This window comes from Molothrus aeneus, chromosome 4 (genome assembly GCF_037042795.1).
Source record: "Molothrus aeneus isolate 106 chromosome 4, BPBGC_Maene_1.0, whole genome shotgun sequence".
NCBI classification, from domain to species: Eukaryota; Metazoa; Chordata; class Aves; order Passeriformes; family Icteridae; genus Molothrus; species Molothrus aeneus.
The window spans coordinates 70,877,791-70,891,210 of NC_089649.1; the positions used below are offsets into that span (position 1 = coordinate 70,877,791).

General features: G+C 56.0%; 2 protein-coding genes across 3 annotated transcripts in view; one reads left to right on the forward strand and one right to left on the reverse strand.

The window, feature by feature from the left end:
• MAVS (mitochondrial antiviral signaling protein) lies at window positions 1-7,136 on the reverse strand. Its single transcript, XM_066548785.1, has 7 exons — window positions 7,113-7,136; window positions 6,363-6,492; window positions 6,072-6,252; window positions 5,515-5,732; window positions 4,583-5,156; window positions 3,373-3,527; window positions 1-2,958 (listed from the first exon to the last, which is right to left on the reverse strand). Exons 2-7 carry the CDS (start codon window positions 6,477-6,479, stop codon window positions 2,311-2,313), a joined length of 1,893 nt encoding a protein of 630 aa, XP_066404882.1. The 5' UTR covers window positions 6,480-6,492; window positions 7,113-7,136; the 3' UTR covers window positions 1-2,310.
• A 1,696-nt stretch (window positions 7,137-8,832) lies between these two features.
• The window catches only part of PTPRA (protein tyrosine phosphatase receptor type A), a 128,275-nt gene continuing 123,687 nt past the window's right edge, over window positions 8,833-13,420 (forward strand). Inside the window, exon 1 of one of the 2 annotated variants that reach the window (XM_066548786.1) lies at window positions 8,833-8,952. The gene's annotated coding sequence lies outside the window, so the exon portion shown is untranslated. The remainder of the gene's footprint in view (window positions 8,953-13,420) is intronic. The other variant, XM_066548787.1, reaches the window with a different exon arrangement.

Below are 13,420 nucleotides of genomic sequence, written 5' to 3' on the forward strand. Positions count from 1 at the left end.
TGAAGCATCAAACCAATTTATTATAGTTAGTAAAAGGCTTTTTAGCCTGTTAGTACAAGATGTGCTGGGACACAGCTCCCTCCTGCACCATCTCCTGCCAATGAGGCTTTAAAGTGCTTCGTAACAACTGTGAAAATCCTGGCAGTTCACAGCAGCAATCTGAACGTGTGCTTTCCCCAGTCTGAGGTGGTGACAAACCAGCTGTTTCACAAGAGAAATCCAACATGAAAAGGCAAAGCATACAAGCTGTTGCTTAAATGTATGGAAAAACATGGGAAGAATTTCACAGGCAAGTAAAGCATCAGAGAAGAGGGCCTTGGTATGGATGAGGCTGGTTTGGGATCTCATGGGTCTGCCCTGAATTACAGGAAGTGTGGAGAAGGCAAGTCCCCTCCTGTCCCTGCCATTAAGGAGTGATAACCATTTTATCTCTAATGGGAAGAGCAGCCCCACATTCCCTCTCCTGGCAGAGGGGGCGGAGTGTGTTTAAAGGATTGTCCCTTCCCCCTTCAGCACCAGGCACTGAGGAAGGAATGAACACCTCAAGCTCTTCTGGAAAGCAGCCCTGACACAGCACATCAACACCTCCCTCTTGCATCTATTGGCTGTCCTTAGTTTCATGGAGGCACTTCTTGGGTTTTTGGGCAGAAGGAAACCATTGGGAGGGAGGAGCAGCCATTGAGGGCTGAGTGACCTTTCCCACCACAGGCCAAGCTCTGGGTGTGATGGGCTGAGCTCCCAGGAAGAGCAGATTTTGGGAACTCATTCAGGATGAATAAGTTACTGGGATAAGGGGAGTGATTCTGCTCCTCTGCTCTGCTCAGGTGAGACCCCACCTGCAGTGCTGTGTCCCAACATAAGAAGGGTGTGGAGCTGCTGGAGTGAGGCCACAGGACTGAGCCCCCTGCTCTGGAGCCAAGTTGGGAGTGTTCAGCCTAGAGAACACTCAGAAGAGACCTTCCAGCAGCTTCCAGTACCTGAATGGGCTACAAGAGAGCTGGAGAGGGACTTTGGACAAGGACCTGGAGTGACAGCACAAAGGGGAATGGCTTCCCACTGTCAGAGGGCAGGGACAGATGGGATACTGGGAAGAAATTCCTCCCCTGTGAGGGTGGTGAGGCACTGACACAGGTAGTCCAGAGCAGCTGTGGCTGCTCCATCCCTGGAAGAGTTCAAGGCCAAGCTGAATGGGGCTTGGAGCAAACTAGAGCAATGTAATTACTCCAGGCTGTTGCTTCTTCCCTGCTTTGCTGTATTTTAGAATCACAGAATGGTTGGGGTTGGAAGGGCCATTAATGAGCACCTCATCCCAGCCCTCTGCCATGGGCAGGGACACCTTCCCCAAGACCAGGCTGTTCCAAGCCCTTTGGACACTGGAAGGTGCTCCAAGGTCTCCCCACAGCATCTCAGACTCTGGTATGTCCTCCCTGCAGTGCACAGTTGATCCTGTTTGTGTCCCAGCCTGGGCAGAAGGTTCCTATACCCCTGGCCCAGAGCAACAGGTATCAGGAAGGGCAGGAACTCCATCTAACCTTCCAACCAAGCTCCAAAAATCCAGCCTAAAAATCAAAGACACCCAACAACCTTTTGTGGGACCAAGTCTGCTTGAAGTTGGCATTGCCAGAAACATTCCTCTTAAACCAGAAACCCCTTTCCCTGCCTGGAGGGGGTGAAATGAGGCTGATCCTTGAGAATGCTGATTAGATGCAGCTCTTTCCTGACCCTCATGTTTATCCCCAAGGTCAGTACTACATGAACCAATCCCAGAAGGAGCAGCTGAGCCAGAGACACCAAGTAAGGCAAACTGAACATGAGACATCCAGTGGAGGCTGCTGCACCCACCCTTGGGCACATTTTCAAGCCAAGATGAGCAGAGCCGAGAAAATCAGCTCTGCTGTTACAGGATATCTGCACCACCTCTCCTGGCTGCATTGCACAAAGGGACCTGGAGGTCACCTTTGGATCACCAGTAGATGTTTCCCTGAGGCTTCCTGGGACCAAACAAGACATGGAGAATCACCATAAGTGCTTTTCTTTTTGACTCAATGGAACATTTTGGAGCGAGATCTTCTCCCTGAGAGGTGTAAAAAGAGAAGGCTACAGCCAAGAAGATGGCTGGGAAATGGGAGGGAACGGACCCAAACCCAACAGCATCACGTACCAAGGCCTCTTCCAGCAGAACCTTCCAGAAAAAAGATTTAACAACGCCCCTACTGCCCTTTGCTACTCTTCAGGCTTCAAATGCATTGGCCAAAATCCTGTTGCCAGAGGAACCCCCTGGCTGTGGCACGGTCGTGGTGTCCCCATCCGCTATTTCCGCAGCCGGGCGTACACGGCAAATGCCACGGCAGAAATGACACCAACAGCTGGAAGGATGTACAGCAGGGACAGGCCATTGCTGTCCCCCTTTGGGGCTCTGGCCTGAGGTGAGCTGGTGGCACTGCCAGAGCTGGAATTCACGGAGCTTCCAAGGGCTGTGACTCCATCAGTGCCGGCTCCAAGCTGGACGCTGGGGTGATGATCCACGCGGAGCTCATGGGTGCCCAGGGAGCTGCTGTCCCAGCCTGGAGCAGGACAGGAGTCTCTGCTTGCTCCAGGTGCCTCCTTTTCTCTGGGGCCTGCAGGAACTGAGGAGACTCTGGGCAGTGCTGCTCCTGAGCTCAGGCTATCCCTGCTCACCAGGATTGGGTCGCTGCTGAGGCCAAGGCTGCTGGAGGGGGTGGAATGGCGGTTGCTGGGCTCCTGAGAGCTCGGGCATCTGCTGGCCACCTCTGGGCTGCCCTGAGGCGTGGACATGAGGACACCTGGCTTGCTGAGCTCCTCTTCCCTCTCCTCATCGCTCTGAGGTGCCCAGATGCTCGTGACAGAGCTCACCCGGGAAGCTGATCTCCCAGCCACGCCTTCAGAGCCACCTACCACAGCTGTGCCCAGGACAGGGTTTGCCGAGGCTGGGAGCACCTTTAGGAGACAAGGAGAGGGGCTGGGGGTCAAGGGAAGCACCCAATGGCCTGGTCTTGGGCACACAGGTCCCCACAAAGCCACTTCGACACAGTCCCCACAGCTGCATCAACAAGGCTGGGTCACAGGGAACAGGGAGGTGAAGGAGGGAGGCAGGCAGTGAGGAGAGCAGTGGAAAACAGCAGCTGGAAGCCAGGAGACTGACTGGCAAGGTAAGGAGACAAAACCCAACAGCTGAGCTCCCTTTTCCCATGCTCCACCATACAGCATGTGGATAATGTGAACACCACAGTGGGGGAAAAAAAAATCCTGAATAAACTCATCACCAGCTCAGTGTGACACTGCAACAGAAATCTCCTGGGAGTGCACAAGGACATGAGTGAAATGCAAGTGGCAAGAGGAAAGGTCACCTACTTTCTCCTTGGTTGGCACAGAGGGGGTGCTGCTGGCTGTATTCCCAATGGGCAGCTTCTTCTCTTGCATAAGAGACTTCACAGAGCTGTCACGGGATGGGAAAGTGGCTCTGGGCACAGGGGTAGCACCCAGGGTAGCTGTTTCCATCGAAGCACCTGTCAGGGAGAAAATAAAATGTGTTAACCAGGGGGCCTAAAAGGTGGGTTTTCAGCAAATTTGCTGATTTGCTCTTCCTCAAGGAAGCTGTGACAGGACAGTCCCCAAGCTGAGGGGGTGGCACAGGGAGTAGGACCCAGTGCTCTGGCTCTGCTGTGGCACCCAAGCTGTCCCTGCAGCTGCAGGTAACTCATGCAGGGTGGGCTGAAGGGCTGGGGAGCACCAAGGCAAACAGAGGCTTTTAAGGCTCCTGAAATTCCCTGTCCTCCCAGCCAGGAGGTGCTGACCCCACATGGCAGAGGGGAAAAGGCTGGGAGGGCTGGGTGTCTTTTTGCCCACCCCAAGACCCTGGTGTGGAGGACAGGCCTTTATCCTGATTCTATGATCCCAAAGGTGAGGGATGTAGGAGATGCTAAAATTCCCCCACATGCATACAAAGATCTCTGCAAACCAGGGGGAGAACTTTCACACCCCAAAAACTGCCAAAATTAAAATGCAGATGGATGAGATGACCATTGTGGACTCCTTCCAAACAAAATATTCTATTCCATTCTATTCCATTCCATTCCAACTATTCCCCCAGCACTGCCAAGGCCACCATTAACCCATGTCCCCAAATGCCACATCTAAACACCTTCTAAATCCCTCCAGGGATGGTGACTACCAGTGGCCTGGATGGCTTTTTCCAGTGCTTGACAACCTCTTCCAAAAAGAAATTTTCCCTACTATGCAATCTAAACCTCCCATGAAACAATTTTCCTCTCATCCTGCTGCTTGTTCCCTGGGAGAAGAGCCCAACTCCACCTTGCTCCACCCTCCTGTCAGGGAGTTGTAGAGAGCAAGAAGGCCTCTCCCAAACCTCCTTTTTTTCCAGACTGACCTCTCCCAGCTTTCTGAGCTGCTCCTCATCACACTTATGCTCTAGAGCCCTCCCAGCTCCATTCCCATCTCTGGACACACTCCAGCATCCCAGTTTCTTTCTTGCAGTGAGGGGCTCTCAGCAGCACCTCCTGCTCCTTAGTGGCTGCCTGGTTCTGCCAGGAAGGAAACCCACCTCCACTCCCTGGGTGCTCTGGCAGCATCCCAACCCGCTTCTTCTCCACATCAAACTGCTCCTGGATGAGCAGGGGGCTGCGCACATCCACGAAGCTGCCCGTGGGCTCACCCTCCCCAGAGCTGGGCACAGGCTGCTTTTTTGGCACTGACTTTGGGGGCTGCTGCTCCACACCACGAGTGGCCCCCTCCAGCCTTGGTGGTGACTCTGTGGAGATATCCGAGCTCTCTTCGGGCTCATTCCTGGGCTGCCCAGGGCTGTGAGTGGCGCCTGCATCCCTGGATGGAGCAGCCCTGCCCAGGGCCAGGCCGGGCGTGCCGCGGTGCAGGTGGTTGGCGTTCCCAAAAAACCCATTGTCCACGCACACCGGCCGGCGGCTCAGCCAGTCCCGGCCCTGCTCTGGGGACACGGCCGGGGACACGGCCACCCCCGGTGTCGCTGCTGTCACTGGCACAGCCCCGGCAGGGTGTGAGAGATTCCCCTCTCTGCTGTGCCCGCCGCTCGCTCCGCCGTGGACTTTGCTCCCAGGTGGAACTGGCCGGGGACTCTCTTGCTCCGGGAGTTTTTTGGGGAGCTGGAAGGAAATGAGGTGTGTTAAATCACTGGGATGAGGGGGTTTGGGACACCCCTGTGGTCCCAGTGACCCCATAAGGCTGGTTATGAAGGGGGTCTGGGGTCTCTCTTTGGGACCCACCCAAGGGTTGGGGGCTGTAGAGAGAAGCCCGGACAGGCAAAGCAGACCCTGCACTCCCCCATGGAGGGAGACAGGAGAGGGAGCAGATACAGGGCCATATATGAGCTGTAAGCTACCAGCAGAGATCAGCAGTGAGGGGCTGCTTTGGCTGGGCCTGGCCCCACCACAGGCTCCCCATATCCAATCAAAAAGCCCAAAAGGGATCTTTGTGTCCCCATCCAACACGTGCCCTGCTCACCGATTCCTGCACAGGCAGTCTGGCCTCCAGCTCCGTGCTCGTGGTGGTGCCAGCACTGGGCAGGACAGGGGGATGGTCACCAGTGGCCAGGTCTCGGCGTGGCTGCCCAGCCAGCGGGGCAGGATTTGGCCCTCGGGGTGGTGTCTGGGCACTGATGGAGGAGGGACTGGGATGGGCATCACTGGGAAGGGAGGAATCAGCAACAGGGGCTGAGGAACCTGGAAGAGACAAGCAGATCATTGTGGGAAAAGCTGAGGAAGCAGAGGGTAAGTGTGGGGCTGTGTGTGTCCCTGTGTGTGTCCCCGCTCTGTCCCCACATCAGCCAAGCCCACAGCAGCCCTTTGATCATCCTTCCATCTTCCCTCAGCCCACTACCAACCCAAGCACCTTCAAACAGGGACCCATCATCCTCAGACACGTCACCACAGTGAACGACATCCTGGGGGCAATCACAGACACCTCCAGCACCCTGGAAACTGAGGCAGGCACAGAGACAACATCATGCCCCCATCTCCAGCACCTCACAGGACACACCCAGGACAGATGAGGCTACATACGAGGTCGACGTTGCCAGGTATCATAGACTTCCTGCAGCTCATCAGCCAAGTGCCCTGCGTTGTTGTGGTGCAGTGCCTGGATGAGATCCTGCACCCAGCCCTTCCGGCACCTCAGGTGCTGATAGAACCTAAAGACAGCTGCCTGGTTGCCCCTTGTCTCCTCCCGGGCGAGGAGTTCATCCTAGGAAAAACACACAGGGTATCTAAGAGAGGGTGTGGCTTAGAGATAAGTCAGCTCTATGTTGCCATTAGGGAGGGAGCCTGGCAGAGCTCAGGAAAATAGGAAATTACTCTGTCAGAATCGACCAGGCAGGTCAGGGAATCGGCCAGCGACGCCACTCGGATAGCCCCGAACTTCTTGAGGTTTCTCGTAATATGGGTGTACACTTTGTCCTCAGCCAAACCCATCGTGGCTCAGCACCTGCAGAGGGACAGAGACTGCGGGTGAGCCTCAGGCTGTCTCCAGAAGCTCGGGCAGGCACCCGTGCCCTGGCACAGACACCGCGATGAGACAGGGGAAATCCTGTCGGAAATCACGCACAGAAAATTCGCTTGGGTTTAAGCTCAACGCTCATCTTCACTTCCACAAACCTCGCGTCTTTCTACCACTGCCCAAGCCGTGTTTATTCCCACTCTGCTTGTTTGGATGTTTGGATTCCGCCGGCGGGTTGGGGGCCGGCCTGGCGGCAGGGTCACGACAGCCGACAGGGAAAAACAAGCGGCACGGCCAGACAAGCGCCAGAGGCCACGGCGGGAATCCCGCATAAGCAATGGGAAAACCAAAGGGGAAAGCACAGGGCTCCTTCCCACAGGGAACAGCGACCCGCAGGCCGCGACGTGGCTCTGGGCGCCCTCACGGCGGGGGCCCCCCCGCCCTCAGCGCGACCTTCAGCCCCCGGGGGAGCTCCGGGAGGTTCTCCGCTCGCAGATCCCCCTGGCAGAGCGGCCGGCGGTGGCTGCCGGGGCCGTGGCGGCCGCGGGGGTCGCTGCGGCCCCGGTGTCCCCTCCCCGCCGCCCTCAAGGCCCCTGAGGGCCCCTCACCTGCGCCCGCCGCCGCCGCGCGCCCGGCCCCGCTATGGCCCCGCCCCCTTTGCGTCGCGTCCGCCGCTGATTGGCAGTGGAGGACGCCCGTTACGGTGATTGACAGGTAGTGATTGACAGGGGGTGTGTCCGGTTCCGGGTCTCTGGGGACAGCGGGGACAGGGAGATCCTGGAGAGGGGACAGGGCGGTCCTGGAGCGGGGACAGGGCGGTACTGGAGAGGGGACAGATCCTGGAGTGGGGACAGAGAGATCCTGGAGAGGGGACAGGGAGATCCTGGGACAGGGAGATCCTGGAGCAGAGACAGCGGGTGTGAAGGGACAGGAGTGTCCCTCCTGTGAGGAGACTCACCTGTTCACTCTGGAGAAGAGAAGACTTGAGAGGCCATCTCATCAATCCATCAAAATATCTCCAAGCAGGGTGTCACAGGATGGTGCCAGACTCTTTCCAGCAGTGCCCAGCAACAGGACAAGGACTAACGGCCACAAAGTAAAACAGAAGAAGTTCCACCTCAACACGAGGAAGAATTTCTTTATGTTGAGGGTGGCAGAGCACTGGAAGAGCTGCCCAGGGAGGCCCTGGAGCCTCCCTCTCTGGAGATGTTCCAAGCCCACCTGGACACATTCCTGTGTCACCTGCTCCAGGCTCTGTTCCATGGTGCCCAGCAATGGGACACAAGGCAAAGGGCAGAAACTGATGGATTCCACCTGGATATGACAAACATGGCCTTTCATGTGAGCACTGGCACAGTTTGTCCAGAAAAGCCTCATCCCTGGAAGTGTCCGAGGCCACATGTGATGGGGCTTGGAGCAACCTGGGATAGTGGACAGTTGTCCCTGCCCATGGCAGGGGCTGGAATGAGATGGTCTTTAAGGTTCCTTCACACCCAAACCATTCTCTAAATTATAAAAAGGATCACATTTCTGGGTTGTTTCTAATTAAGAAGAGATCTTTTTTGGTGATCAAAACTTACCTCATAAAAAAAAAAAACAACACTCAGTTGCACCCAGTAATTTATGTTCACAGAATCACAGAATCGTACAATCATGATCATAGAATCATAGAATCATAGAATTACAGAATGTTAAAGGTTTGGAAGGGACTCTTAAAGATCATCCCAAGCCACCCTGCCAGGGGCAGGGTAAACCCCCATTAAACCAGGTTGCTCAAGGCCTTATCCCACCTAGCTTTGAAAACTTCCAGCGTTGGGGCATCTACAACTTCTCTGGGCAACCTGTTCTGTTCTCACCATGGTCACAGCAAAAAATTTCCTCCGAATATCCAACATAAATTCCTCCTCTTTCAACTTATACACGTTACTCCTTGTCCTGTCTCCGCAGCTCCTTCCTAAGAGCCCCTCTCCGGAATTCCTGTAGTATCCCACCAGAACATTTTGTTTGTAATTAATTTCCTAGTTAATACTCAGTTAGTCAGTTAATTTATTTATTAATTCATTTTTCCTACTTCGGAATTTTGGGAAGCGGGACCGGGGAGGGCGCAGTGCCGCCTCCGCGCCACCAGGGGGCAGCACCGCCCCGCGCCGGGGGCCCGCCTGGCCACGCCCATGGCCACGCCCCGGCCACGCCCCCGGGCCGGAGCCGCACGATGGCGGCGGCAGCGGGCGGGCGGCGGCGGCGGCGCCGTTGAGCGCCGGGAGAGCCCCGAGGGGCGGCGGGGGCTTCCCGCACCCCTTCCCCTTCCCTCATCTCCCCCTCCCCTTTTCCCCCGATCCCCCTTCCCCCGCGTCCTCCCCCGCTGCGCCGTCCATGGTTACGGGCGGCCGAGGCGGCCTCGCAGCGGAGCCGTTTGGGCGGGAGCCGGTGAGGGAGCAGCGGCCGCAGGTGAGCGGGGAGGGGCCGCAGGTGACCCCCGGCGGTGGGCACGGGGTGGCTGTGGTGGCCTGGGGGTGATGGAAGGGGTGGGGGGCCCGATCCAGGCGTGTCCGTGGAGTTGGGGCACCCCCACCCCGCCGGCGCTGAAGTTGGGGTTTGGTGTTTGTGTATTTGTAGGTGTTGTTTGTTGGTGAGAATGGGGATTTCGAAAAGTGAGCGCGGGCTGGGGATCTTGGATTTGCTCCCTTGGAGCGGGTCCAGAGGAGGCCACTGAGTTGATGGGAGGGATGCAGCAGCTCCTCTCCTGCGAGGAAAGGCTGGGAAAATTGGGATTGTCCAGCCTGGAGGAGAGAGGGATCCGGGGAGATCTAATGGGGGTCTGTCAGTGCTTGAAGGGAGCACGCAGGAAAAATAGAGAGAGACTTTTTACAAGGACCTGGGGTGACAAGATAAGGGGGAACAGCCTCACACTGAAAGAGAGTATTGGTTAGATTAGATGTTAGGAAGGAATTCTTCCTTGGGCGAGTGGGGAGGCCCTAGCACAGGTTGCTCAGAGAAGCTGTGGCTGCCCCTGGATCCCTGGGAGTGTTTAATGCCAGCTTGGATGGGGCTCTGAGCATCCTGGGATAGTGGAAAGTGTCCCTGCCATAGGGGATGAAACAAGATGAGCTTTAAGGTCCCTTCCCACCCAAACCATTCCATGATTCTCTGAACTTCCACCTGTGGGTCTGCAGCATCCCACAGGGTTGGACACGGGGGTCCAAGCTGGGGACACCACTCCAAGACCCAAAAAACATCTGCAGGGCAGGGCCACCATGACCACGAGCTCCTGCCACCACCCATCCCCACCCTGCTGCAGGATGGCCAGGCTCCCTGCACACCTCCATCAGGCTCCGTGAGGAACCCTCCTGACATCCCCCTGGGCAGATCCACGTGGGCAAAAGCTTCTTTTGGGACCAATATTCCAGCTTGGGGACCTGTGGCCTGGCTGCTTCCTGAGCCATCCCTCCAGGAGATGCTCTAGGGTGGAGAATTAGAAGAGACACCCTCCTTGCTGTGGGGTCTGAGGGCTCTGTCCCTTTCCCCAGGGCTCTGTCCCTTCCTCCAGGGCTCTGTCCCCTTCTCACTGGCTCTTTCCCCTCCTCCAAGGGTGTGTCCCCTCCGACGGGAATCCCAAATGGGAATGTCCCTCCTGCCCCTCTCCAGGCTCTCCCACGCTCAGGGAGCTGCATCCTCCTCCCTCCTCGGCCAGCGTTTGCTTGTTTCTGATCTTGGATGTCATCGAGGGTGGAAAATGTGACAGGAAGGAAGGGAGGCTTTTTTTCCCTCCTGCTAAATATGGCCTGACGTTAAAAAAAAAAATAAATCCAAATACTGTCGTGAAAGGAATCCCAAGCTCTGTTTGTCGAGGGAGAGCAAACGATGTTTTGTGCTTTTTTCAATTCCAGCTGGGAAGTTTCGCAAGGAGTGGTGGAGTCCTTGCCGGGAGCCTCAGGAATTTACTGAGCTCGTTCACAGGACGCTCTCTCCCAGCGTCTTATGCTAAAAAAAAAATTACTCATCCCTCCTCTGCCTGCCCGTGGCTGGGGGGGAGCTTGCTGCAAGCATGCAGGATGCTTGGAAATATTTAAGGATTTTTTTTTTTATATATTTTTTTTCCCTCCTGTACAAGGAGTTCTAGAAACGACAGGAAATAAAACTGTGGCCCCAACAGGAGTTTTTCATCTTTATTTAAATTCCTGTTGCTGCAGCAGCCGGTGGCAGGGAGGGGAAGGATGTGCTGGGGGGGGCTGCAGCCAGGTTTGCAGGGAGGATTTGTCTCTGTCGAGCATCAGATGCAAACTCTGAGATTGGGAAAGCACCACTCCCAGGCTTGATGTAGAGCTCTGGGAGGAGGAATGGGATCACAGGGATGGTGATGGCACTGTCACCTCCCTGATGGCTTCTGCTGTGGCCAGGTGAAGAGGCTTTTTGGGGAACAGGGAGCCCCAAATCCCCCGGGACCTGGGGGTGCTGGGGAGACAAAGACTCAGTGTTTGTGCTGGGCAGAAAGTGGGCACTGCCACCTTCCCATTCCACAGGTTTCTTCCCATCCCTGTTGGAGAGCCTCCTGGGGGAAGCTCCAGAGCTTCTGCCTGATCTTTATTAAAACAGTTGGTTAAAGCAACTGGTTGGTTACAGCTGGCTGAAGGTGGTGGAGTCATCGTCCCTGGAGGTGTCCAAGGGACAACTGAACGTGGCACTCAGTGCTCTGCTCTGGTGACAAGGTGGGGATTGGTCACAGGTTGGACTTGTGATGATCTTGGAGGGCTGTTGCAGCCTGAATGGCTCTGGGATTCTGTGAAAGCAGTGGGGGGGATCCTGGGAGGTGCTGGAACAGCTATTTCCCATTTCCAGGGTGCTGGTGCTGCTGTGGACTGAGGAGAGCCAGCCCTGCCTTCCTGAAACATCCCTCACAAATAACTGCACCTCTGTGCTACTGGTCCATGTCCAACATCCACCTCCTCCTGGATGAGGGGCCTGAATTCCCCCTCTCCCTGTCCCTCCTGCTGCCAGCCTGCATCTGTTCTGCTTCAGCCCTCTGTGTGTCCAGCAGGGTGGTGGATCCCAATCCACAGATCCCAAACCAGAGGCTGTGTGACCTCTGCTGTGCTTGGCTGACCACTCTTGTGCTCTGTGTGATGCTTCAGAACCCTGGGGAGCGTAGGGACAGAGCACCTGGAGTGCTTCCATAGGGTCAGGAGTGGCACCTGGAGTGCTTCCATAGGGTCAGGAGTGGCACCTGTAGGGTTTCCATAGGGTCAGGGGTGGCACCTGTAGGGTTTCCATAGGGTCAGGAGTGGCACCTTCCATAGGATCAGGGGTGGCACCTGTAGGGTTTCCATAGGGTCAGGAGTGGTACCTGTAGGGTTTCCATAAGGTCAGGGGTGGGACCTGTAGGTTTCCATAGGGTCAGGGGTGGCACCTGTAGGGTTTCCATAGGGTCAGGGGTGGCACCTGTAGGGTTTCCATAGGGTCAGGAGTGGCACCTTCCATAGGGTCAGGAGTGACACCTGTAGGTTTCCATAGGGTCAGGGGTGGCACCTGTAGGGTTTCCATAGGGTCAGGAGTGGCACCTGGAGAATGCTTCCATAGGGTCAGGGGTGACACCTGTAGGTTTCCATAGGGTCAGGGGTGGCACCTGTAGGTTTCCATAAGGTCAGGAGTGACACCTGTAGGGTTTCCATAGGGTCAGGGTTGGCACCTGTAGGTTTCCATAGGGTCAGGGGTGGCACCTGTAGGTTTCCATAGGGTCAGGAGTGACACCTGTAGGTTTCCATAGGGTCAGGGGTGACACCTGTAGGGTTTCCATAGGGTCAGGGGTGGCACCTGGAGAGTGCTTCCATAGGGTCAGGGGTGGCACCTGCAGGGTTTCCATAGGGTCAGGGTTGGCACTTGTAGGGTTTCCATAGGGTCAGGGGTGACACCTGTAGGGTTTCCATAGGGTCAGGGGTGGCACCTGTAGGGTTTCCATAGGGTCAGGGGTGGTACCTGTAGGTTTCCATAGGGTCAGGGGTGGCACCTGTAGGGTTTCCATAGGGTCAGGGGTGGCACCTGTAGTGCTTCCATAGGGTCAGGAGTGACACCTGTAGGGTTTCCATAGGGTCAGGGGTGGCACCTGTAGGTTTCCATAGGGTCAGGGGTGGCACCTGTAGGGTTTCCATAGGGTCAGGGGTGGCACCTGTAGGGTTTCCATAGGGTCAGGGGTGGCACCTGTAGGGTTTCCATAGGGTCAGGGGTGGCCCCAGCTGCTGCCTGGTCCTCCCCTCCTGGTGTGACAGGGTCATCCCTGGCAGCTGCTCTCTGGGCTCATTCACAAATCTCATTTTCCTCTGGAAATAAAGCAAATCCCTGGCCTTTCCTCTCCCTGTGGAAGTCATTTGGAGGCAAGCAGGTCCACTGGCATCCCCAAAGGCTGCAGCCAGGAAGAGCCACTTGAGCAGAGAGGTGGGAAATGTCCGCCTTGAGAGCGGTGGCTGATTCATCTCCTGCTCTTTAACTCTTTCCCCCCTGATTTCAGTGGCATCCAGCTGGTTTCCTTCAAGGCTCAGAGCCCAAGGAGGCTGTGGCTGGATCACAGAACACTGCTGGGTTTTGTGTGGTGTGTTCCTGTGGTTTGGGGTGGAAAAGGATGGGGTGTGTGGTTATCCGAACTGGAGAACCAGAACATCAGCAGTCACATTAGGGAGGATTAATATTTAATATAGAGGGTATGAACCATTGTGCTTCATCACTATCTGAAGGGCTTAGGAAGAGATTTAGTGATAAGCAAGTGATTCCTGAGCTGTCCAGAATGATTTCTTGCGTCTTCCTCTGGAGCAGCTGGTCCTGGATATCGCTGGAGGCTGGTGCAATCCTGTTCTTCCTGGTGTCTCCAGTTTTTTTAAGTGGGTTGAGTGGCTTTCATCACGAGTGTTTGCTGCTCATTAAACTCCCA

Coding starts and splice junctions, on each gene's coding strand:
- MAVS (XM_066548785.1), bottom strand. CDS start 6,479: ATGGGTTTGGCTGAGGACAAAGTGTACACCCATATTACGAGAAACCTC. Junction 6,253..6,362: donor GCCTGGTCGATTCTGACAGA/GTAATTTCCTAT, acceptor TGTTTTTCCTAG/GATGAACTCCTCGCCCGGGA. Junction 5,157..5,514: donor GACTGCCTGTGCAGGAATCG/GTGAGCAGGGCA, acceptor ATTTCCTTCCAG/CTCCCCAAAAAACTCCCGGA.